The 25,445-nt window shown below is 35.9% G+C and overlaps 1 protein-coding gene across 1 annotated transcript; it reads left to right on the top strand.

The window, feature by feature from the left end:
- Window positions 1-1,507: 1,507 nt before the first annotated feature.
- Window positions 1,508-24,227, top strand: ptgfr.L (prostaglandin F receptor (FP) L homeolog). Its single transcript, XM_041590334.1, has 3 exons — window positions 1,508-1,796; window positions 5,909-6,759; window positions 23,667-24,227. The coding sequence occupies exons 2-3, from the start codon at window positions 5,965-5,967 to the stop codon at window positions 24,000-24,002; spliced, it is 1,131 nt and encodes a 376-aa protein (XP_041446268.1). The 5' UTR covers window positions 1,508-1,796; window positions 5,909-5,964; the 3' UTR covers window positions 24,003-24,227.
- The last annotated feature ends 1,218 nt before the right edge of the window (window positions 24,228-25,445 follow it).

Raw genomic sequence — 25,445 nt, 5'->3', positions numbered from 1 at the left:
TTAGAACAAAGCGACATTGTGCACATCCCCTGCATCGAAACATGCCTTCCTTTGGGGGCCCCATGAAGGTGTATTGTCTAGGTGAAGGTGCTATTTCTGCCTGTGTGACTTTTTTGCCTATATTACATCCCTTTCTGAACGACATCATAGGCTTTTGTTTAAATTCTGAAATTGTGGGATAAGCATCCTTTAATAAATGCCAATGCTTGCATAGAATGTGTCGAAAGTTATCACTTTGCGAATGGTATTGTCCAACAAAAACCAAACGTTGCCTGTCTTCGGTTTTATTTCTATTTGGTGTTCTCTTCACATTCTCTATGGCTTTAGTTAAGCTAATGTCCAAAGTAGCTTATATACTGTATGCTCTGTTTGTTTCCTGTAATTCTGAGCACTCAGGTATTCCCTAATCGTCCTCTGTGCACCTACTTGGACTACAGTATAACGTAGTATAACTGTTATTTATGCACCATATATACATGGAAGCATTTTAAAAAGTTGTAAACTTGAAAAAAAAAATGTATTTATTGCCCACAAAGTAAAGCATGCATGTTAAGGTGTATTTTAGTTACAGTACATTTTCATTACAGTCTTCTAATCAACACATGGTAGAACAGATAAAGAATTGCTCATCAGTTTCACATTGTGTCTTTAGAAAGGTTCAAAAAAATGTTGACTGAAGAAAAAGCTATGAGTGATGTCCAAAGAGAGCTGGGAATATACGTGTGAACTCTTTGTCTACCTGTTGTACAGTAGCTTTAGAGAGAGCTTCAGAGATGAAGGATAATAAGAACGTATCTGTGATAGGAGTACAAAGTTCTCACCTGCCTTGTTCTAGACAAACAAAAAGGAACCATTTCACATTCAGCATTCGTACACTACACAGATACCATTACATTGATTGTGTATTTTCAAATAGTTATTTTGTTCTGTTCTGTTCCAGTGTGCCATGCCTTGGGTTGGTTCTTTCATTTCATTTTTAGCTGCTTCATTGACTTTGTGTGCGTGTATTTTCCAGCAACCTGGCTGGTCCGTTCACGTATACATTTGATTTTCTGCTTCCAAAATTAAAGGACGCAAATAAGCAAACTTAGTCAGAGATTTATAGATTCCATTAACAGCAATGAAAAAAATTAGCAAACTATAGCGGTGCAAAAGTACAGGATAGCACTATCCTTTTCCAGCTCTCCAGTTTCAGATTGAAGGACAACAGTTATGAATGCTCTAAAGAATGTTATATTTTAAATACACAGCTAATAATGTTATAGCCAGTAGGTGAGCTAAATACTACAAAACTAATTTCTATTTTTTTCAAACTGATACTGCTGTGTCTAGCACTTTCTAAAATAAATAATGTTTATTAATAGCACCATTTCTCTGTTGCATCTGTGTCACTTCGGTGCACGGATGGGGTGTCTGTATTTTCCTAGCCTCCAAATGGTTAACAGCTGTGGGAGGAGTTGGGCAATCTGGGCAGCCTGTGGAACACTACATAGATGTTCTGTTCAGAGTGAGATACAGTCTGTTGCAAGTGAATTCAGCTCTGCCTAACTGCCTGTTTATACATGAGATGAGCCTACAAAAAGTCTAACTCAAAATAACAAGTTTTTACAAGGAAAATGTGAAAAGCGTATCAGGATTCTGAGAACGTCTTTTGTGTTCTGCTGGGTTTTCCCCACCCTATTGGAAACATTCAGGCTAAAGTACATTCACGCTGCTGTCTTACAGAATGAAGATGCAAGAATATGATGGGAAAATCACTGACTGCTAATTGTGCCTGGGACAACAGCCTCAGCATGGTAAATGCTTTCTAATACTAACAACATTTATTTTTGTACAGCCTGTAAATATTTTATAGAAATCTGTATCATCTATCTATCTATCTATCTATCTATCTATCTATCTATCTATCTATCTATCTATCTATCCATCCCTAAAACTATCTATAAGTCTATCTATGTTTTTTTGTTAGTCTCTTGCAAATGTTCCCATATACATAAATACAAACACACATACCTAGTGACATTTAAAAGAACCAAAGTTTTTGCTTCTTTTTGGTCCTTCCTAGTGAGATGAGAAATTCAATGGCTTCCAAGCAAATATGGATATGCAGTATTAACAAACATATAGTACACATGTACAGGTATAGGATCCCTTATCTGGAAATCCGTTATCCATAAAGCTCTGAATTATGGGAAGTCCATCTCCCATAGGCTCCATTGTAAGAAAATAATCTGCATGTATTTTCCTTTTTGGAAATGTTTTTTATTAGACTTAATGTATTGAGATCGAAATTACAGAAAGATCCCTGGAAAACCCCAGGTGCCAAGCATTCTGGATAATAGATCCTATTCCTGTAATAAACACAAATAAACACATGCACATGCATACATATATATATGGATGCATATGCATATATACTAACAATAAAATAATCCTAAGTATAATTAAGTTAAGCAAAAGTTTTAGTAATTCAGGAACTTTTGGGAGAGAGGCATTACGTTCAGTTTGCTTTGTACAGTCTTCAGCAATGAGCCTTGAGGAAGCTAAACTTAGTACGCTAGTTAAACTAATGTTTTCATATCCTGCTAGATAGACATATAGGGAAGAAAGAGAGATAAGAGACAGTAAGCATGGCTTACTCATTCTTTCCGGGATGGGTTTATAAGAATATTACACTTGGTCTGGAAGCAACATAAATGCTGCATTATGGCACAGAGTGGATAACTATAAAAGACACATGCTATTGTAACATTAGCAAACTAAAATCATTTCTGTAGGAAATATTTAAACGATTGTGACCACCAAAGAAAGAAGATCGATTATTTACTGACCACTTCCATTTATGGCAAGTATCCCATTACGGAAGAACCTTTTTAATGCATCCAATATTGTTACCTCTTACACTGAACTGCTAATGCTCAGGTCATGCCTAGTCAGCAGCTAAAAGGTTGTTAAAAGAAATGATTGTGCTGTAAAGGAGTCTTAAAAATATTCATGATGAGAAAAAAATATATAATGCGAACTTGGCTTAAAATAGTGCTGGAACCATCTTATATAATGGTGAGGTTTAAGTGTCTATCTTCTTAATTGTACAAATGTCAGGAAAATACAGTGTTATTTAATATTCTTAATTTGAAATACTGGCTATTTGACAAATTGAGTATTTTCAGTTAGTCATTTTCATTCCATGGATTTGTGGTGCCTGTTGCACAGTGTGATGTTTTACATGATGTCACGTTATACTGATATGGGAAGCAAATCAGATTTCCCTTATTCTGACTCAATTTGTCAATATACAGTTTTTTTGTTAATGTTTTATAAAAGTGTTCATTATCATATATTGTAATATAATTACAATATCATTTTATCAGTTTATCAGAAGAAAAATCCATCTCATTACATTTATAATTTAGTATATTTGTCAGTAATCTTTAATCCTTAGAGCAGTTTTTACAGGTGAGGTCGAAATATACTGTGTTACAATAGGGCAGCTAGCTTTCCTTGCTAGACTAGGATAGTAAAAAATGTACCCCCTGTCATAAACTATAAGGATATTAGAAGCCACAGAGAGTTACCATTTACAAGCACATGGATGCAAGCAGAGTGAATTTATACAGGTTTTAGAACTCTAAGGTGTCTTCTTATATCCTTATGTTGTACAACAGGGGGTACTTCCGTTTCTTTTTAATTCATAAGTTTCAATAAGTCTTGTCCACATATGACTTCACTTAGGGTCCCATTAGGGTCACTTAAGCTTTTGTGCAATCATAAAGGAAACCACATGGGAGTTTACAAATTTTCTTGCCGAAAAAAGCTCGGCAATCTTCTTTAGTTTGCCCGAATGAGTTTTGTGTTGATGGAAAATTTTGGCACATCATAAATGGGCCCCTCAGTACTGTCTATAATATTTGCAATTGTCAAACACCCTTTAATAAGAATACATTTTGCTCTTATAATTTGTTCAGTGTTATAAAAATGTTTTGTCACAAATAGCTTTCTAAGTGGTATATTATTCTTGGAAAGATGGGAATCTTGTGAAATCCTACAACAAGTTAAAGGTAGAGAAGATTGAGAAGTGTCTAAAGAGCTACATATAGAACATCACTTACGTGAGGGACGTAAGGATTTGAGGCTACAGCATCATCACCCAGACACAGACAATACTATTTTCAGATTAATCAAAACTTTCCCAATTATCAGGAATATTTTCCTGACAGCTGGGAAAGTTTTTAACAAATTGTTATATTTATAAAAGCTGATACCTATGTCAGCTCCTTACAATGTGTTTGACTGCTTTCTGCCGTATGGAGTGGTAGTGCTCAGTTCTGATTAGCAGCATGGAATCCTTGGAAACAGCATGCACTTCAGACAGTTGATTTGACATATATCCTTGGCCTTTGAAAAATTGGTCCCTTACTGTGAATATACACAAATATAAATCAATGAAGGGCACACCAATATTTCACTTAAAGAACACTTAGGGGGTTATTTAATAAACTCCAAATGCTAAAACCCCGAAAAATGTGTGCTTTTTTTTGTGTAAAATCCAATTTTTTTTTGGTGAAAAAAACCCCAGTTTTTGGAATTTATTAAACCCCAAGGATGGAAAAAGTCTGAATCCGAAAATCGGGCTTCTTAGACCTGCAGAGGTTGCATATAAGTCAGTGGGAGAAGTCCCAAAGATTTTTTGATCTGCTCTGGCTTTCTTGCAATAATCCAAAGTTTTCGGTGTTTTCGTGCAAAAATCTGAAAAAATCTGTAAATTTTGAAAGATTCGTAAAATCCGTCATTTTCACAATTTGTTTGGGATTTTTTCACGCAAACAAAATTTTCAGGAAAGGAAATACATAAAGCAAAACAAAACCCATGCTGATTTCGACTGAGTTTTTTTTTCCAGAAAATATTGAGATAAATTCGAACTTATAAATAACCCCCCCTTAAATTTAGGTAGCGGTGCAATAAAAATGTATTTAAAAATGAATTATATTTGAACAGTAAATTACAACATTAGATCACATACTAAAATCCATTTAACAATTTATATCATACTTAGCAATTCAGTCAGCATATATGTAAATGTATGTTACCTTAGTGCATTCAATGGAAACCTTGCTAAAGGAAGCAGTTATACTGGCCACAGAATGAGAATTTACCCCATTTATCATTCGGTGGCCAGTATATCAGCTTCCTTTAGCAAGGTTTCTATTGAATGCAGTAAGGTTTTATGTATTTACACCTCTATGCTATGCTGACTGAATTGCTATGTATGATATAAAATCCTTAAGTGATCTAATGCTGTACTTTACTGTGCAAATATAATAAATTTTTAAATACCACCTTGTCTGTGAGTTTTGTGTGCAAGCCCTGATAAGGAAAATTGTAGTACAGTCAAATAGAACTGGTATATTTACCCATAATTTTTTGTACTAGTATCAGAAACCCTTGCGTCTGGAGCATTCAATTAGTCAGTCCAAAATTGGGTAATGATACCATGAGGCGCAGATAATTCTGCTGCAAAGTGCCTTTATTCATCAACATGACATGTTTCCAGCTTGTCAGCTCTTTATCAAGTGTAAATAACACCACAGTTAAACAAACTATAAATACTTTAACTCCCTCCCACCTTCATTTCAATTGGTCAACTAACAACTGCTGGGAGGATTTACAGCCTAGTCGGCCAATGAGAACTTGATAAAGAGCTGACAAGCTCGAAACATGTTGTGTTGAGGAATAAAGGCACTTTGCAGCAGAATAATCTGCGCCTCATGGTATCATTACCCAATTTTGGACTGACTAAGGAAAATTGTTTCCCTTATACTGTGAATATGTTTGATATGCTGTCTTAATGAATGTCTTTGTCTCCATGTACATATCTTATTTAATTTGCCTTTTTGTAATCCATTTACAGATGTTACTTATTTGCAAGACTTTGAAAATGCTTTAAACCTCCCCTTCCTTTTGAGAATGAACAACAGCTCAGGACTGACGGCACATGTTGAAAATGGCAATTCATCCAACTCAACCAACTTTATGGACCAGAAAATATCAGTATTTTTTTCTATCATATTTATGACAGTGGGTATAATATCCAACAGCCTCGCAATAGCAATCCTCTTAAAGGCCTATCAGAGATTCAGAAAGAAATCAAAGGCATCATTTCTACTGTTTGCCAGTGGGTTGGTGATCACTGATCTGTTTGGCCATCTCATTAATGGAACCATTGCTGTTTTTGTTTATGCATCCAAAAGGGATTGGCTGCGATTTGATCAATCAAACATTGTCTGCAGCGTGTTTGGCATGTGTATGGTATTTTTTGGCCTCTGCCCACTTTTACTTGGAAGTGTGATGGCAGTGGAACGGTGCATAGGAGTCACTCAGCCAATATTTCACTCTACAAAAATGACATCAAAACATGTAAAGATTATCTTGTCTTTGGTTTGGCTCTTTGCCATTTTAGTTGCTTTGATGCCTATCCTCACTGCACGAGGATACCACATTCAGGCAACCAGAACTTGGTGCTTCATAAAAACGGAATATATTGAAGAGTGGAGAGATCAGTTCAATCTGCTGCTTTTCTCCTTCTTGGGGATATTGTCCCTCGCCATCTCTTTCATGTGCAATGCAATTACTGGTATAACTCTTCTTAGATCTAAAATAAGGAATCACCAATACAGACAAGGAAGATCTCATCACATAGAGATGATTATCCAACTTTTGGCTATAATGTGTGTCTCCTGCATCTGCTGGACTCCATTTCTGGTACGTTTTGGGGGTTAAAACCATAAGTAATCACACCTGCATTTCTTAGATAATTTTCTGATGGTGGAAGTCAGAGTAGCTTATTGTTATTCTTTATTTACATAGCACTGACCTATTATGCAGCTATTCACCGACTTTTCCAGTGAAGTATGCAATGTAATGTCCTTACCCCTAACTAGGGTCAATTTAATCAATCCATATATTTGGATTGACACTGGGAAACCTGTTATCTAGAAAGCACCAAATTATGGGTCACATAGACTCCATTTTATTCAAATAATTCAAGTTTTTATTATATTTTTCCTTTTTCTCTGTAATAATAAAATAGTACTTGTACTTGACCCAAGCTAATATATAATCAATCTCTATTGGAAGCAAATCCAGCCTATTGAATTTATTTGGGGGCCAATTCCTTAACTTTGAGTGAAGGAATAGAAGAAAAAATACTTTGAATTTCGAAGTGTTTTTTTGGCTACTTCGACCATCGAATGGGCTACTTCGACCTTCGACTACGACTTCGACTTCAAATCGAAGGATTCAAACTAAAAATCGTTCGACTATTTGACCATTCGATAGTCAAAGTACTGTCTCTTTAAGAAAAAACTTGGACCCCCCTAGTTCGCCACCTAAAAGCTACCGAAGTCAATGTTAGCCTATGGGGAAGGTCCCCATAGGCTTGGCTAAGTTTTTTTGGTCGAAGGATAATCCTTCGATCGTTGGATTAAAATCCTTCGATCGTTCGATCGAAGTATTTGCACAAAATCCTTCGACTTCGATATTCGAAGTCGAAGGATTTTCATTCCCAGTCGATATTCGACCCTTGATGAATTTGCCCCTTGATGTTTAGATGATTTTCAAGTAGACAAGGTATGAAGATCTAAATAATGGAAAGATCCATTATCTGGAAAACTCCTGGTATCGAGCATTCTGGTTAACAGGTCCCATACAGACAGTGTTGTAGATCTTTTAACCTAAGACCCAAGTGCCACAAGGTAGGAATGTTAACCACTGTGCTGTTTACATTCTCTTTATTATTAAGGATTTGTTGTCTTATTAGTTGGTCTGCAGATAGATGTACATCACAAATACATCACAATTTCAACATTAATAACAACTTTTAACTTTTTCTAATGCCATGACTGAACAGAACTACTGTATTTCTACATGCAAATTATATTGCCAGCAGTAGCATACAATTATTCATACTGGGAACAAATTGTACAGTAAATATCTAAGGTAAATTATTTTCTCTGTATATGAAAACAACATCTTCTTACAGTTTAATTTCTAATCAGCACAAGTGGTCACAAGTGTTCTTGTTAGTGTAAGATTTTATGCTTAAACTTTCTAGATCCTGTTGCCATGAAACTGTGTATGTAATGAAAGAATTAGAGTTACATGAACACTTTTAAATACATAGAAGGTTTTTAAATGCCTGCGTATCTTGACAGTGCTATATAAATAAATGATGATGATGATAATGATGATGAAATGCCAGCTTTGGGAACTACTGCAACACTTAATGTTCTCCTTGTCACTCTATACTACAATTTGTGCTTAGATGTAAGTTCTGGGAAAGACAAAAGTGGCAGTTACATAAACATCATTTATGCAGAAAATACAGAAAGAACAGTTACTCTGTTGTCATTACAGGGAAGGCTTGTTGCTCAGCTTATTCGCCCAATAATCAGTGTACAGCTTTACTACGAAGAACAGGCTTTGGAAAATCAAATGCTTTAGATTTAGCCATACAGTGTTCTAATTAGAGTCATTAAACTCTGCTGGCAAAAGTTGAACATTAACAGTGTTAATTTGCTGCACATTGTGTTAATTGACCTTTTAAAAACATGTTAACAGACCACCAGAAGGTTAAATTTAATTTTACCCATTAATGGGTCTATGCTGTCTCAAATGAACACTTTCCCAATTTTAGATTTCAGTATCAGATTGTATGAAAATGATAAATATGGTGAAAATATAAATGGAGTAAAGCTGGTTTAAAATATACAAACATTTTCTAACTTTTTTTTTTTGCAATTTGTTTATTTTTTAACAACGGTGGAAATGGCATATTTAGCTTATTCGTGTATGAGGGTAGGGACACACTGGGCGATTTGGGGAGATTTAGTCGCCTGGCGACTAATCGCAGCGACTTTTCTCCCCGAATGCTTCCCCTCTCTCTGCGCCTGGCTAAAATGAAAAATCGCCTGCGCTAATCACACGCAGCGATTCGTTTTCCGAAGTCGCCCGAAGTTGCCTCACGAGGAAACTTCGGGCGACTTCGGAAAACGAATCGCCGCGTGTGATTAGCGCAGGCGATTTTTCATTTTAGCCAGGCGCAGAGAGAGGGGAAGCATTCGGGGAAGATTGGTCGTGGAAAGTCGCGGCGATTAGTCGCCAGGCGACTAAATCTCCCCAAATCGCCCAGTGTGTCCCAGCCCTTATTTTCCTACTTGGTTTAATTAATAAGTGAAAATGTAAAAAACTTTTTACATTTGTATATCACAAAATCTCCCTGCTGCTTAGGCACTCTATTTATAGGCTTTTAAATGAACAAAATATGGCCCAATACACAATATTTTTGCAGCCAATCAGAGAAGGGCAGTTAGAAAAATTAAAGCAAATTTAATTTTGCCCGTCCAAAATTACAGGTTAATAGAGCCAGCACTCTGGTTGGAGGAAAAAGTAATTTTTTTTAAAGTCCTGTGCGATTGACCATGTTGAGGCACACTCGTGGGCATAATGAGCTAGTGACACAACACACTCATTATGCAGATGCATGTGACGTCAGATTATGAAGCACCTATGTCAGGACTCATTATGCGCATGCACTCTGCACAACATGGCTGCTTTTACTAGGAGCTCTCTGCCAGTGTGGGTATCCTATCCTATCGGCAATTTAAAAGAAAACTGCAACCAGAGTGAGGGATCTATTAGCCCACACCTTTGGTGGGTGAAACTATTTTATAGTAACAGGTGCCCTTTAAGTGACTTGTATGATTGTAAGCTCCTAAATGATGTCTGTGAAACAATGCTCTTTACAGTCAACACTACAGTATGTTAAAATGACAATAATTGCTACTTGGTGGGTTTCAGGCTGCAAATAAATAGATATGATGTTAGAAGTTATGCACAAAGGGTTCAGTTGTAAATTTTAGTTGATGGAACCATTGCAAGGCATTAAGATAAAGCTGGTGGTAATCCCTATCTTTATATAACACCTTGTAAGAGTGAATTAATGCTTCTGGGAGCCAATTAAATAGTAGGGGTGACCTTTGCTACACCTATATTGCCATCTCCATTTAACAGTAAAAAGAATATTAAACATAGCTTTTATAACTAGAACATGCTGTTTATTCCCAGCTTTAGATTATAGCCTTTGGCTCTGAAGACTGCTCTTTGTCAGGGTAAAAAAAATACTAGCATAGAAACACTTAATAATCAAATAATGTTTAAATTATGGTGTGTACAAAACATGCATGGGAGATGACTGTGCTCGCCTAGGTATATTGCAGTTCCAAGGCCCATAGCACATGTTAAGAAAAAGAAATGGACAGTTCTTTACAGCTTACATTACTGGCAACAGAAATCATTAAGTAATATGCCACCTCTGTATTTTTCCTGCTGTCATTACACATATACATAGTTAGACCATAATAAATATTTGAGGAACTTTTTACAAATACAGTACGTAGATACCAACTGTATGTAAAATATATATTTGGTCTCTGGATATGTCCATGTATAATAACCAATTGCACAGCAGTATTTCAATGCACTTTAAAACACAGATCAGCTGGCTTGTGCCCAGTAAAAAGTTACCTAGTTAAAGGGATTCTGTCACAGGAAAAACTGTTTGTTTTTTTTTTCAAAATGCATCAGTTAATAGTGCTGCTCCAGCAGAATTCTGCATTGAAATTTGTTTGTAAAAAGAACAAACTTTTTTTTGACACTTGATGTCAGTTTCCCAGTCATATGACTGGTGCTCTGATAAACCTCAGTCACTCTTTACTGCTGTACTGCAAGTTGGAGTGATATCACCCTCCTCCCTTTCCCTCCAGCTGCCCATCAGCAGAATAATGGGAATGTTATAAGATAGCAGTGCCCTGACACAAGATAACAGCAACCTGGTACATATGAGAATAGCACTCAATAGTAAAAATCCAAGTCTCACTGCGACTCCTTCAGTTACATTGAGTTGGAGAAACACTATCTTAACTGAAAGCAGTTCCATCATGAAGTGCTGGCTTTTTCTGAAAGCACAGAATCAGGCAAAATGATCCGAGATGGCTGCTTACACCAATATTACAACTAAAATAAACTTGTTGGTTTAGGAATAAAATGTTATATAGTAGAGTGAATTATTTGCAGTGTAAACAATGTAATTTAGAAATAAAAACTAAACCATAAAAATTACAGAATCCCTTAAAGAGAAATGTATGCTTGTACCAAAACACCATGGGGAAAATTTACTAAAGAGTAAATTTTCGCCTCCAAAAGCTCCACCACACTTTGCGCAACTTCGTCAGCCGTTAATTTGCAGCACATACGCTCATTCGTCAAAATGCGAAGTTAAGTCTCAGCAGATGAAAATTCATCAGCAAGAGCATTTCTAAGTGAACTTTTGGTAACGTTACTTTCTTCATAGTGAAAAAATTTAACACACTTACGCTTAGGTCAATTTAAATAAAGCGGGTACATATAGGTCATAAATGCGTCTTTATTAGAGATGTTAGTGAAATTGCTTGAAGTGGCCACTTATTCAAAATGTCCAAGGAAGCCAAATAAAGACAAAAGAGATCCTCTATTGCCCTAGACATGAGCTCACTCTAAAAACAAATGTGGCATGACCTTCAAATGGTTAAAAAAATATATATTTAACAGTTACAACTTTTAAACAAAAAGCAACTTTAAAATATAAAAAAATGCCAGCATTTAGTCTTTTTTTTTATGAATTTTTGGCAAACAGGATATGATGTCACTGGCATAAGATTGAGGAGGATGTTGCTTCCTCTTATCAGTTTGCCAGGTAAAACCTGATGAATCAGACTTTGGGCGTAAAAATTTGTTAGCGATGAGCTCTTTTGCTAGCATATTGTCCTCTACTCCAGCAAACTGTCATTTTGGGGCATTTTCGCTAACGACGGCCATTTCGCCCTTTAGTAAATTTCCCCCCATGTTCCTCTTTGGATTAAGACTTGGGTGAAGCACACGTTTTTTTCATTTGTTGGCAAACATACTGTATGGTGTGGCATCATGTCCAGGCAAGACATTTCATGTATTATCAGGAAGGCAACATTTACACATATATATATGTATGTGTGTGTGTGTTAGATAACCGCAAATGAGCCAACAACACATTAATCTGGATTCTACTTGATAAATATTCAGGCACCTGTAATTAAAGTTGAACCAGAGTGGGACAGTTTTATAGTTTTACAATCTTCCATTTTCAAAGACAGAGAGCGAGATTAAAGTTTAAACTATAGTAGATGGTGGGATTTAATTCAGAGTTTCATTTTTTTAATTTCACATAATTATTTTCAGAGAGCAAGGGTGTCTGTTAGTTATTTTGTTTTCACTCAGGGAAGGCTGTACACAAATAGTTTTGTATTAAATTATATTCTATTTCTATTATATATAAAATATATTAAAAACAGACTTTACATAGATTTTTGCAATTCACAATACTAGACAATAATAAATCTATGGGTGGGAGGGGAGGTGGATGAGGGAACTGGGGAAAGGGTAGGTTAGTTCACAGGCCTAGAGATTACTTGAGGCACATTTCACCACCTTATTTTTTAAATAATTAGGGACAACACAATGGGGCAGATTCACTAAAGGGCGAAGTGGCCAACGCTAGTGTCAATTCACCAGAAATCCCATCCACAGGGACATTGCCAATTCACTTACGAGGTAGAGGACAATTTGCTAGTAAACGTGACCGTCGCTAGCATTTGTGCGCACTCTGGAGAGCAGAGTAGTCTTTATTCAAATGCAAATTCAGTAAAGTGCGAATTTTACAGAACGTTACCTCTTTCACCAGAGTTCTCTTCGCCACCTCAGACCAGGTGAACTGATAAGACTTCCTCAATCTTACGTCAGTGATATCAAATCCTGTATGCCGGAAATGCATTAAAGTTGTCAAAAACATTGGCAACTTTTCTTTTTTTAAAGCGGGATGGCCTTTAAAAGTCCAAACTATTAAGCTTGAAAACCTCAAAAACCACAAAGCAAAGAAAGATCTTCCAGTTGTAAAAGGGACATCTGCCATTGACTTCTACGTTTTTAGATTTGGAATTGTCGCCATCTTGTCATTTCACAACTTTTTTGTGTTTTTTTTGGCAGACAAAAATCCCTACCTGAAAAAGTAGCTGTTTAGTAAATCATACAGTGTGTGTATGAATGTTAGGAATGGCAGACATTGGCAGCCAATGATAAATTAACTTATACCATCAAAATAGAGTCACATAAATAATGAACTGGTATACATAACAGTAATCCAGTAAGGATTGCCTGGACTCCACTAAACTGCATATATATTTATATGATTAAGGATACTGCTTCACCGATAACAACCCATATTTGTACGAATCCTTGGCAATAGATAGGGATGTAGCGAACGTTGGAAAAAATGTTCGCGAACATGTTCGCGAACTTCCGGACAAAAATGCGAACGGTTCGCGAACGTCGCGAACGCCATAGACTTCAATGGGAAGGCGAATTTTAAAAGCTAGAAAAGACATTTCTGGCCAGAAAAATGATTTTAAAGTTGTTTAAAGGGTGCAACGACCTGGACAGTGGCATGCCAGAGGGGGATCAAGGGCAAAAATGTTTCTGAAAAATACATTGTTGACACAGCGCTGCGTTTTGTGCTGTAAAGGGCAGAAATCACACTACGTCACTCAGGTGATGTTTCTGGACACGGAATGTGAAAAAGCTCACACAGCTAGGTGGCACTTGGTTAAAGACTGGGCAAATAATGCCTGCAAGGGCAATGTATACAGTAGTGGATACGGAATATATTATTGCTGCTGTAAAAACATCACTCAGGTGATGTTTACGGACACGGAATTATTATTGTTATTATTTAGACAGAATGTGAACAAGCTCACACAGCTAGCTGGCAGTTGTTTGAAGAACACACTGGGCAAATAATGCCTGCAAGTGCACTACTATTGGTGCACTACTATGAAGAACAGCAAACAGCACTGGACACGTTAAAGAACAGTGAGATAAGTAAAATAAAAAAATATATATATATATAAAAAAAAAATTACTCTGGTTGGTGCTGAACTACTAGGAGCAGCACACCAGTCCCACTCCCCAACACAGCTAGACTAATAGCACTGGGCTCTTATAGTAGCAAAGTAAAAAAAGAAAAAAGAAAATAAAAGCAGTCCTTACAAGGACTATTGGGTTACAGGCAGCAGTCAGCAGATGAGAGATCAGCAGCAGTGCCCACAGCAGCTACATACAGAGCACTGCAGTAGAAGGTAGATTACTAGCCAGCAAAGCTACCTAACCTAAAATGTCCCTCAAATCCCTGCAGAGTTATGTCCCTCCAATACAGAGCAGTATCAAGTAGATTACTAGCCAGCAAAGTTACTATCAACTGTCCCTCAAATCACTAACAGCTCTCTCCCTACACTAGCTCTTCCAAGCACACACAGGCAGAATGAAAAAACGCTGCAGGGCTTCAGTTTATATATGGAAGGGGAGTGGTCCAGGGGGTGTGGGGGTGGTCCAGGAGGGAGAGCTTCCTGATTGGCTGCCATGTATCTGCTGGTCTGGGGTGAGAGGGCAAAAATAAGCGCCAGCTAAGGCGAACCCAAATTGGCGAACGTCGCGCGACGTTCGCGAACATTCGGCGGACGCGAACACCCGATGTTCGCGCGAACTAGTTCGCGGGCGAACAGTCCGCGACATCCCTAGCAATAGAGAGCCAGCTCCTGGCACCTTTTCCGCTCTAAATTTTTTTACATGGATTGATTGCACTGTAGTCAGCTAATAACTTTAACCTGTAGTTAGTTGTATTGCATTGGTTTCAATCCTGAGTCTCCATAAATACTTATAATGTTTTTCTGACATTACCCGTTCTAGTGTGTTACAGTGTTACAGTGTGCAGTTGCTAGGTTTTCCTTTCTTCTGTCACTATAAGTATGTATATTTTCATACAAGGATTATGAAATGTGTCACAAAATTAGATGGCTCACCTCACTGATAGCCTATTCATATAATGGTTAATGGCAGTGCAGTTTGTTGGACATTGGTCTCAGGGGATTCCTTTGCCTCTATCCCAGTATTCAAAGCAAATTTAAAGTCAAAGCAACTATTTCAGACCAAAAAACAAACACATTTATTTATCAAATTTAAAAGAAGCAAGAAGTTCAGACCCTTAACACCCATTGTGTTTGATTAAGTTCCCAGGAGGGAATAAAATGTGTAAGGTATTAAAAGTATGCACCTTTTCCACAATGTACTTCAGTAGTTAAGACCCTTAAAGGGATACTGTCATGGGACAGTATGGGTTAATAGTGCTGCTCCAGCAGAATTCTGCACTGAAATCCATTTTGGAATCTGACATGGGGCTAGGCATACTGTCAGTTTCCCAGCTGCCCCCAGTCATGCGACTTATGCTCTGCTAATCTTCAGTCACTCTTTACTGCTGTACTGCAAGTTGGAGTGATATCACCCCCTAGCTGCCCCCCCAGCAGCCTAATAATAGAACAATGGAAAGTAACCAGAGAGCAGCTCCCTGACACAAGACACAACATGACACAACAGCTGCCTGGTAGTTATAAGAACAACACTCAATAGTAAAATCCAGGTCCCACTGCAACACATTCAGTTACATTGAGTAGGACAAAAAAACAACAGCCTGCCAGAAAGCAGTTCCATTGAAAAGTGCTGGCTCTTAGGAATGGGCAAATTTTTTGCCTTGTTTTGCTGCAGAAATGATGCCCATAGACTTGTATGGCATAGTGCGTCAAAAAAAAAAAGACGCACGTCAAAAAAATGTTGCCACGCATCAAAAGTTTTTGACGCACATAGACTTTAGTGGGCATCGGGCGTCTGCAAATTTTTGACAAAATGGGGCAAATTCGCCCATCCCTAGGGCTCTTTCTGAAAGCACATGACCAGGCAAAATGACCTGAGATGGCTGCCTACACACCAATTTTATAAAAAAAAAAAAAAAAGAGAAAAATACTTGCTGGTCCAGGAATGAGATTTTATTTGGTAGAGTGACTTTTTTGCAGTGTAAACAGTGTAATTCAAATAATATAAAAATGAAACCAAAAAAGCTGTGACAGAATCCTTTTAACCGCTATTGTGTTTGATGTAGTTCCCAGGAGGGAATGAAACCTGTTATGTGTTAAGAGTATGCACCTTTTCCACAATGTATACTGTACTGACCATTGCTGATTTTAAATTTGATTTGTAAATGTGAGAAATGGATTTGGAATGAGATGGTCACTTTCACTTTAAATTTGCTTTGACTATTTTCATTCAATCCCTGTAGAAGTTAAACAGATCAGACATATATGACTGTGTTTAGCTGTAAAATCAGTTTACTGGATTAATATTTTTTAATTCAATTTTTAAAGAGAGATATTTTACAATGCATCCCATTAGAATCAAGGCATTTTCATCTTTTCCTGTAAACAGCAGCTTCTTTTAAACCTGTTTTACATCCTTTTATAGGGTTTCGCTCACAGATCTTATTACACAAGCAATAAATGTAACGTCAGATTAATTGACTTCACAGTGTCCAAGAGCTGACAGTTGCATTGACTTTCAATAAACAGTTCTCAGCAATTCAGTAGCTGACACGTTTCCTTACTGTTATTGATTTCTGGTCTTACAGTTGATCTGTTTCTAGATGAGCAGTTTATGCAGCAGCTTAGTGTCCCCATGTGTTTTCTGGTTGTTTTCGAGATAGTATATACTGTATGAGGCAACAGAAGATATCGGCCATAGTGTAGCGCTGCTTGCAGCAAGCTATGGCTTCATCAGATGCAGGCTTAAATCTCAGAACAAATGGAGGCCATTAAAGGATTTGCTTACTCCAAAAACTGAATGCACGGTTGAATCTGAAATGTTGTTAAAACCATAATAGAGTCATTTTGCTATAAACAAAAAACGTTCAGTAAGCAACATTTTATTTGTAAGGGATACATTGATTGACAATTTAGGAAAGACATGCTGAGTTCAAGTACTATTTTAAAAAATAGAATTTTGCAGCCCATTGTATGGCTGGATCAGAGTAGTGTTCCTGCTTCTGCCTACATAAGTATTATTTTATAATACAGAAAAGGAGACACGTATACAAACTTTTTGACAAGAACAAAGGTGGAAACTTACATAAAGGAGTCCAGAAAGTCTCCTTGCCATACTGTATAAAGTGGCTAACGTCACATATGCAAACCTGTTGCTGCTACTTGTAGTTGGTGCCACATAAATTTTATTTTGTTTTCATACTGGCAAGCCTCAATGACTGTAAGTGTATTAATAACCCTCTCTTTGGTTTCTTCATTATTCAGCCAAAACTGCAACAGTCACCACATTATTTTAAGGATGAAAAGTTTGATGCTAGGGGTTACCTATTCAAATGGACAAGAAGCACAGGGGGCAACCCAAGACCTTGTGATTAAAATGTAACATTTGTTTAAAAAAAATACAGCAACGTGCACAGTATAAATAGATATAACTCAGTATAATTGTAAATATAACTCATTACAATATTGTATTAAAGAGAATGTGAATATTGATATTGACTTTTCACCAATTGCTAATTAAACTCCACCCCAAAATATTTATTTGCATAATGAAGGAAGTTCTTAACAGTTTTTAAACATACCTTAATTAAACATTTTAATAGGTTTAAAGTTATCCTTAATGTAGTTGCCTTTGACAACAGTATTTCTCTTTGTCTTTCTTCACACTGCTAACACAACCTGATTTAAGTTATATCTGTATAAAAGGGTCTGCATATCTGGACACCAAATGAGTGGATCTTTGACTCATTGGGCCACCCATCTGATCATAAGTTTCTAAGTAAAATTGCAGGTAGGGTACTGTATCAATGAGTTAATGCAGGCTTCAAGTGATCCTCAGCTTGATATTGGTCAGATTGCCCCTATACTGTACAGTCTATTAAACTGCTGACTTGGTCTGGACGGACTAATGTCTGTTTGTGTATGGCCAGCTTAATAGACCTGTGAAGGAGTATGCAAAGCATTGTGCAATTTTAAAGGATGAACATTTCTTTGACTTGACATCTATTATGCATCCAAATAGCATTAAAAAATGCATAGGAATAAATAATATCAATGCCAACAGGCAGGAAACCAACTATCTTTTTTGTTTCTATTCTACCTTTCCTTCAACTGAAGCACTTTATAAACTCTTCATTAAAATTAGCAAGTTGTCACTTAACAGGCCAAGCCACTAATATATAAAAAGGCCTTGATAAAGGTCTTATCACAAGTAGAGATCCTTGTTAATAAGGTTTTTGTACTGATGTTTGTAAATAAATATTAGCTTTTAATTAACATGCAATCTGTGTTTGAAATTAATTATATTTCAAAATTAGTTTCGGGCTTCCTTTGTGCATACATTTTATATGTATACTCCCATGTTTATAACAATACCATTATATCAGACTGCATTCCAACAATCTCCCACAACCATTTCGAGTCCACTTGAGTTTTCCCAGAACTGGGACAGCACACTTCAGCCAAAGTTAGATGTCATTAATTACATCGTCATTCTGCACTGGTTGTATCGAGTGTTTCTTTGCCAGAAGAATTCAGTTGCAGAAGAAAACACAGTATGTTGGTTTAATATTTGAAAAATAATTATTAAGCCACTTTCCTCTTCTTCTTCGCCACAATTGTATACTGAATTTTAATGAATGTATAGCATTTTAATTACACTGGGCAATTAAATGTATACTTTTGATGTTATTTCCATGTGCATGGATTGATTCGATTTACAAGATTTTTCATCTTGACGAAAAGAAAATAGCTTGGCATTTAGATCACATGAGATATAAAAGTAATATGTCGTTATTCTAAAAATGGTTCAGTCAAAACTAATATTAGCCCTCTGACTTTTTAAGGGCTAATAGTTTAGTTTAAGAAAAAAAGTTTTACATTTCTTTTTTTCCCCAGTATTGCATAAAGTATATTACTAAGGAGAACTGACATTACAATGTGTTTTACTCTTTAATAGGCCAGTAAAACTATTATTTATGTCAGTACTGTCTAATGAATGTTTTTATGTGAGCAGAGCTGCTGCCGTAAGCATAATTGCTGAGTTTTACAGTTTTCTTGTATAGGACCCTTTTGACCTCACATTTAGACATTTTAGTTTTTTGGATGATGCCAGTGATAGGACCTGAGCTGTAATTTTTTTTAAAAATATTTTAATGCTTTAATGCAAGGCTTTAGTAGGTTAACTTAAGAGGCATGTTACTACTGTTTGCTTTGTCTTACAGCATCAAAATGAAATCAATGGCTGAATTCTTTTTATTTATTGCGCCATCCAAATAAATATGTGTGCAGTTTGAATCTGTGCAGTTTCGCTTCGCCGAAAAATGTATGAATTCACATCGAAATTTGCGAAACGGCTTGCAAATTTTGACATGAGCATCAATTTTTATACACATGAATATTTGGTCCAAGTGTATTAAGTCAATGGGCATCCAAATTGTTGCTGCAGTTTGGCGTAATTAATTCGCTTGCAACAAAATGAAAAAATTTGCCGCAAATTTGTGTCTGGCGAATTTATTTGCCCATCACTACTCCGCATTCATTTTTAAAGTGCCCCAACTGTAATAGATGCTTAGCAGTTATTTTCCACAAATAGTTTACAAGATAAACGTATGTTTTATTGGTGTGCTTCCTCGAGCTACATTTTTTTCCTATTCCAAACCCAAAGCTGTATTTCAGTAATGCTTTGCAAACTGCTGACTCAATTAGACCTGGTAAGATTAGCAGCGCATAGCATGGCAGTGTTGTTTGCAGCTCGGAATAGAATTTCACACTGAAATACATTTTTAAATGTAACATAAGAAAAAAAAAATAATAGTTATTTGTGAAAATCAAATTTTTATGATAGTTACAGTTGCCCTTTAATAAATTTCATCATGTCATTAATTATTTATACTTACAGTTTTCCAGCATGTTTAGCAATTTTATTTCCGTGCATATTTAGAGAAAATATACAAAATTAATAAATAACTAATAATTTAATTAAGGTTTGCATGTCTGCATCTAATGTCTGTACCGACCACCTGCCTGCTTCACCTTCCCCAGCATGGTGAGTTGAATGCCATCCATCTTTAATTACCTATAAAAACTCCCAGAGGACCCCTTCAGTCTAATAGATGGACTGCCAGCAAACCGGTAGCCAACACAATGACTAATCTATCTACCTCTTGTATTTCCAAGCACTACTTCCAATGCCAGGGACTCATCCCACTTCTTGTGTGACATGTTACTCTACTTTAATGGTCTAATAATCTACTTACCAGATGTGAAACTTTACCTGTGCCGCATGACTCCAGCTACAGTTGTAACACAACCCGGCTTGAAAAGCAACAATAGGGAAGGAGGATGGGACTCGCTTCTGATTTTCTAAAGCAGAACAGTGAAGTAACCCGCAACAGACAATAACCAATTTTTGTTTGATCAGACTGATAAATAGCTTCAAAACACTTCAGGGATGTGACCCTATAACATTTCAAATTTACTATTATTATTAGTATTACTTGTATATCTATTCTCAAAGTACTTTTACAATAAGTAAGTGGAATGTTTTGCAGATGTGAAACTATGAGCATTTATATTCTACATCTTATACTGTATGTACAGTATATCTGGATCAGATATACACATTTTCTTATCTAAGGACCAAAAACCAATTTTCCTTAAAAAATATATATAATAATTATATATAATATTATATATAATATTATATATAGTAATAGTACAAATTGCATGCTATTCGTGAGACTTGTCTTTCTTCAGCTGAATTGTAATTACAAAAACATTTCTTGATAAAAAGAAAAACAGCCACATATTATGGGTGCTCTAATATGTGAGTTTGTGAGAAAAACCAGAGACGTGGAAAAAATGCTGACAAAACTCGTGTGACTTTTTTCATAGCTTTTCTAAGAATTAAAAACGTGACAAAATATTCCTGAACTTGTTTTTCAAGGAAAAAAGGTCACATGCCAGCAAGAATGTCATTGTCCCATTCATTTTCCTTGAGGCTGAAAATCTAGAATGTTTTAAAAACTGGGAAAATAAATAAAGTTGTTGCTGGATATTTTCATTGACTTCAATACAACCTCGCCAGCTTTTACCTGCTGACTTTTTTTCTGGTGACATTTCACATTTTTTCTTTTAATAAATTATGACTATTCGATGTTTAAGAAAATACTCGCAAGTTTATTCTGCATCTGCGCTTTTTTCTGCATTTTTATCGAATCGAGAACAAAACCGCTAACTCCATTGTTGATAAATTACTTATTTAAAAATGTATTCATTACTTACTTATTAATTACTTGTTTAAAAACTTGCACTCTCTGGTTCTCACACCATGTTGCACTAGATGTCAGCAATTATGAGTTTTGATTACTACTTTATTTTCCCTGTTATCCTTGAAGATCAAATATAAAGGGTCTATTTGAAAAATTAATCCAGGGGTCTTTTTGTAAATCAATAAAGAATTTCAATCTGTCCAAAAATGTAATTTGCCAATGTACTTTCTGGCAGCAAATTGTAATCTCTCCATTTGGTCAGCTGGACAGTAATTCATTAACCCTGAACATGGTCAACAGTGTTTTTTAGCAATTCATTGGCTGACTAACAAGGACCAAATGGTATTATGTCTTATATACAGAAGCTTCATGAAATACATCACTATAAAGTTCTGCTTTAGAGAAAGATTGTAATTTTTGCAAGCAACATGATTTTGAAATGTAGATTAAGGTCCATCAAAAAAGCCTTTGAAAGCACAAAAGAGGACTGGGCATGGCTGCTCGCACCAGAAGCTTCCTCCCGGTGTGGGTAGCATAGCGCTGGCGGGGGGCTTTTTTTTTTTTTTAAAAAAACTGCTGTTATCCCCAACCAGAATGCAGGCTCTATTAGCCCACACCTTTGGTTGGGGTAACATTTTTACCCAACAGGTGCCCTTTAAACACTGTTTAACCAGGCACTTTGTGTAAATAGCATAGAGTGAATGTAACTAATGGATTATTTACAGAATGAAAGACTATTGTTGAAAAGTTTGAAAATCTATATTTAGATTTAAAGAAAAATAATAAAGCTCCCAAATAAATATATCTGCTGTCTCCATGTAACTTCCACAAAAAAAACAAGAGTATTCTACATTTGGGGGCACATTTATTATAAGTTAGGTTTTGGGGAAAAAAGCAGCAGGATTGGGTTTTTAGGCATTGCATAATAAATATGTAACTATTGGTACTGTTTATAATAGTTCAAATATTGAAAAATAAATTGCACACCAAACAGGTAAAAGTGGTATGTGTAGCAAAACTGTAAAAGATGGAGTTCTCAGGAGATAAGAAATCTCACTTTTAGAAGAAAAAAAAAATCTTACACAATAATGAAATGGGTTTAAAACTAAAATGTTATGTTGATTCTTAATTATGACTAATAATTGTGATTATGGATATAATATTCATGTATCATAATATACATTCCTAGTTGATACTGTGAGTGAAACACTGCCTGAAAGTTGTACAGTGTTGCAGCTTACTTGCTACAGCCATTTCCTCAATAATTTTATAAGAAGCCAGTTTGACTTGTTGTCACATCTACCCCCTGGTATGAAATGTTTTGTTCTGAAAAGAATAATGTTTCTGAAACCAAGTGTCTATCAATCTTGGCTCTCTTAATATATATAGATACATTTCATATTTTATTTTATGCTGCTTAAAGCTTATCTCTTGGTGTTACTCTTCATTTACCTCTCTGCACAGCAACAAAGTCTGCTTAAGGTCATGCTGTGCTCCTCTTGCATATGAATACATCTGTTATATAATAGATTCTTGACCTGTCTCACTGCCTTGGAAAAAATGGATCAGGAGCCATTTTTTAACTTTTTCACTCACTTTGACAATAACAATTTTTCTGTCCATGCTAAATCATACAATTTTGGATTTTCTCTCTGTCTGAATGGAAAATGTTAAGGCATTTAATACCACTTGTCTGATTTTAAGATGGCATACGTGGTAAATATTGTATTCTGTAAACTTACATTTTTGTTTTGTTCCAATCTACTATTGTATCAATGATCCTTCTTTTAGGGGCACATTTACTAATGGTCGAATATCAAGGGTTAATTAACCCTTCGAATATTGAAGTCGAAGGATTTACCACTCTTCGTTTCAACCAAACAACGAAGGAATAATCGTGCGATCGAACGATTAAATCCTTCGAATCAAACGATTCGAAGGTTTTTAATCAATCGATCGAACAAAATTCCTTCGATCAGAAATTTGCTAGAAAGCCTATGGGGACCTTCCCCATAGGCTAACATTGTACCTCGGTAGGTTTTAGTTGGTGAAGTAGGGGGTCAAGTTTTTTTTAAAGAGACAGTACTTCGACTATCGAATGGTCGAATAGTCAAGTGATTTTTAGTTTGAATCGTTCGATTCGAAGTCGTAGTCGAAGGTCGAAGTAGCCAAAAAAAACATTCGAAATTCGAAGTAATTTTTCTTCTATTCCTTCACTCGAGCTAAGTAAATGGGCCCCTTAGTATTTGGAACTTTTAACTATGAAACCTGAAATTTGAAAATGACACTGATATGCAACTGATATATGTGAACCCGTACACACATTATACAACAATCCTTTCTTTTATTGCAGGTCACAATGGCTAACATTGTATTCAGCGGAGACGATCCACTGCACACTCGTGAGACAATTCTATTCTCTCTTCGAATGGCCACGTGGAATCAGATTTTAGATCCTTGGGTTTACATCCTCCTACGAAAAACAGTTCTCAAAAAACTCTTCAGGATCGCAAGACGTTGTTGTGGCGTAGAAGTCATAAACTTACACACCTGGGAATTTAGCTCTATCAAAAATTCACTTAAAGGTGCCACACTATCTGACTCACCAAGTTGTACCCGGGCTAATACATTCAAATGTAGTCACAAAACTGACACAGAAAGAAAATGTGAACTCAGTGAAACCAAATAAATTGTTTAGGTCCTTTTAGGATTTTAAAGCATATTTGAGCAGTATTTTTTAATTAATGAATTTCACTACATGTTGTCCATATTCCAGACAGATGGATTTGTTAGTTACCTGCAGCTCACCCTATTCACACACATAATCCTGGCTCAGAATGCCACAGTACCATGGCAAACCCTTAAAGGAAAAGTTCAGTGTGAAAATAAAAACTGGGTAAATGGATAGGCTGCGCAAAATAAAAAATGTTTCTAATATAGTTATTTAGCCAAAAATGTAAAATATAAAGGCTGGAGTGAACAGATGTCTAATAAAACAGCCAAAATCCAGATATGACCCATGTGCCCCCCCTCAAGTCTCTGATTGGTTACTGCCTGGTAGCCAGGGTAACCAGTCAGTGTAAACCAAGAGAGCTGAAAAGCAGGAAGTAGTGCTCTGTCTGGCTTGTTATACATCAAATCACTCCAGCCTTTATATATTACATTTTTGGCTAACTAACTATATCAGAAACATTTTTTATTTTGCACAACCTATCTATTTACACAGTTTTTATTTTTACACTGAACAATTCCTTTAATGGACATTTGCCAGGATGTCATAATACTCTGCTAAGTGGAGCAGCAGGTAAAGAACCCACTATGAGTTATTGAAATAAATCAGCTTATTGATATTATTGCATGTTAAATTTGAGCAGAGCATTTTAATGATTACATTACTTTTACACTATTCAGACAGCATAAGAAATGTTTCCCCTACTATTCTACTAGTATAAATAAAGAAGCCAAATTCTAAACTCTGTGAACATAGCAAGCATTTGGAATTCTCCAAATATATATTTTTGTAATAAATGTAGCTCTTTTTATTGTAAAAATGTTGTATGTTTAAATGTTCAATACCACTATATAAATAAGCTGTAAAGACTATTGCTGGTGGTATTTAATTTAAAAGAAAGTTGACTGCCCATCCCATTGCCTTATTTTATGTTCTCCATTTAGAGTTGTCCTGGTGTTTTATGTCTGTCCTGATGGGGATAAAACTTATTTTATTAAGAAGAAAAAAACCATTGCAGCAGTACAAATCAATGTGGATTTTCACAAGAATATGACCTCAACAAGTGATTATTTCCAAGTTTTTAAACGAAAACAGGAAAATAATTTTGATTTTATTTCTGCATGATATTAGGAAAATGATTTAAAGACTTAGCTATAATTATCCCCGAGGGTCATGTACTGTATATAAATGTTGCTATTTATATAATGTGAAGCATTCTGTAAGTTAAAACTTCAAGTTTTGAATTGTGTCAATTGTTTTGTGTAATATATGTAAATATATGTAGATCATACATACATTAAATGGTCTTTATTTCCAAACATGTATATTTTGTTTCTAAATACATGCATTCTAAATGTTTTTGCTACTGCTCTTACTGTGTCAGGTCTATGGCTTTCAATG

The sequence above is a fragment of the Xenopus laevis genome, chromosome 4L, assembly GCF_017654675.1.
Source record: "Xenopus laevis strain J_2021 chromosome 4L, Xenopus_laevis_v10.1, whole genome shotgun sequence".
Classification (NCBI taxonomy): domain Eukaryota; kingdom Metazoa; phylum Chordata; class Amphibia; order Anura; family Pipidae; genus Xenopus; species Xenopus laevis.
This window is presented reverse-complemented; position numbering and strand designations above follow the sequence as displayed.

Bases quoted from the DNA above. Each gene is read 5' to 3' on its own strand.
- ptgfr.L (XM_041590334.1), top strand. From the start codon at position 5,965: ATGAACAACAGCTCAGGACTGACGGCACATGTTGAAAATGGCAATTCA. The intron at 6,760-23,666 runs GTACGTTTTGGG...CTTTTATTGCAG, and splicing joins TCTGCTGGACTCCATTTCTG to GTCACAATGGCTAACATTGT.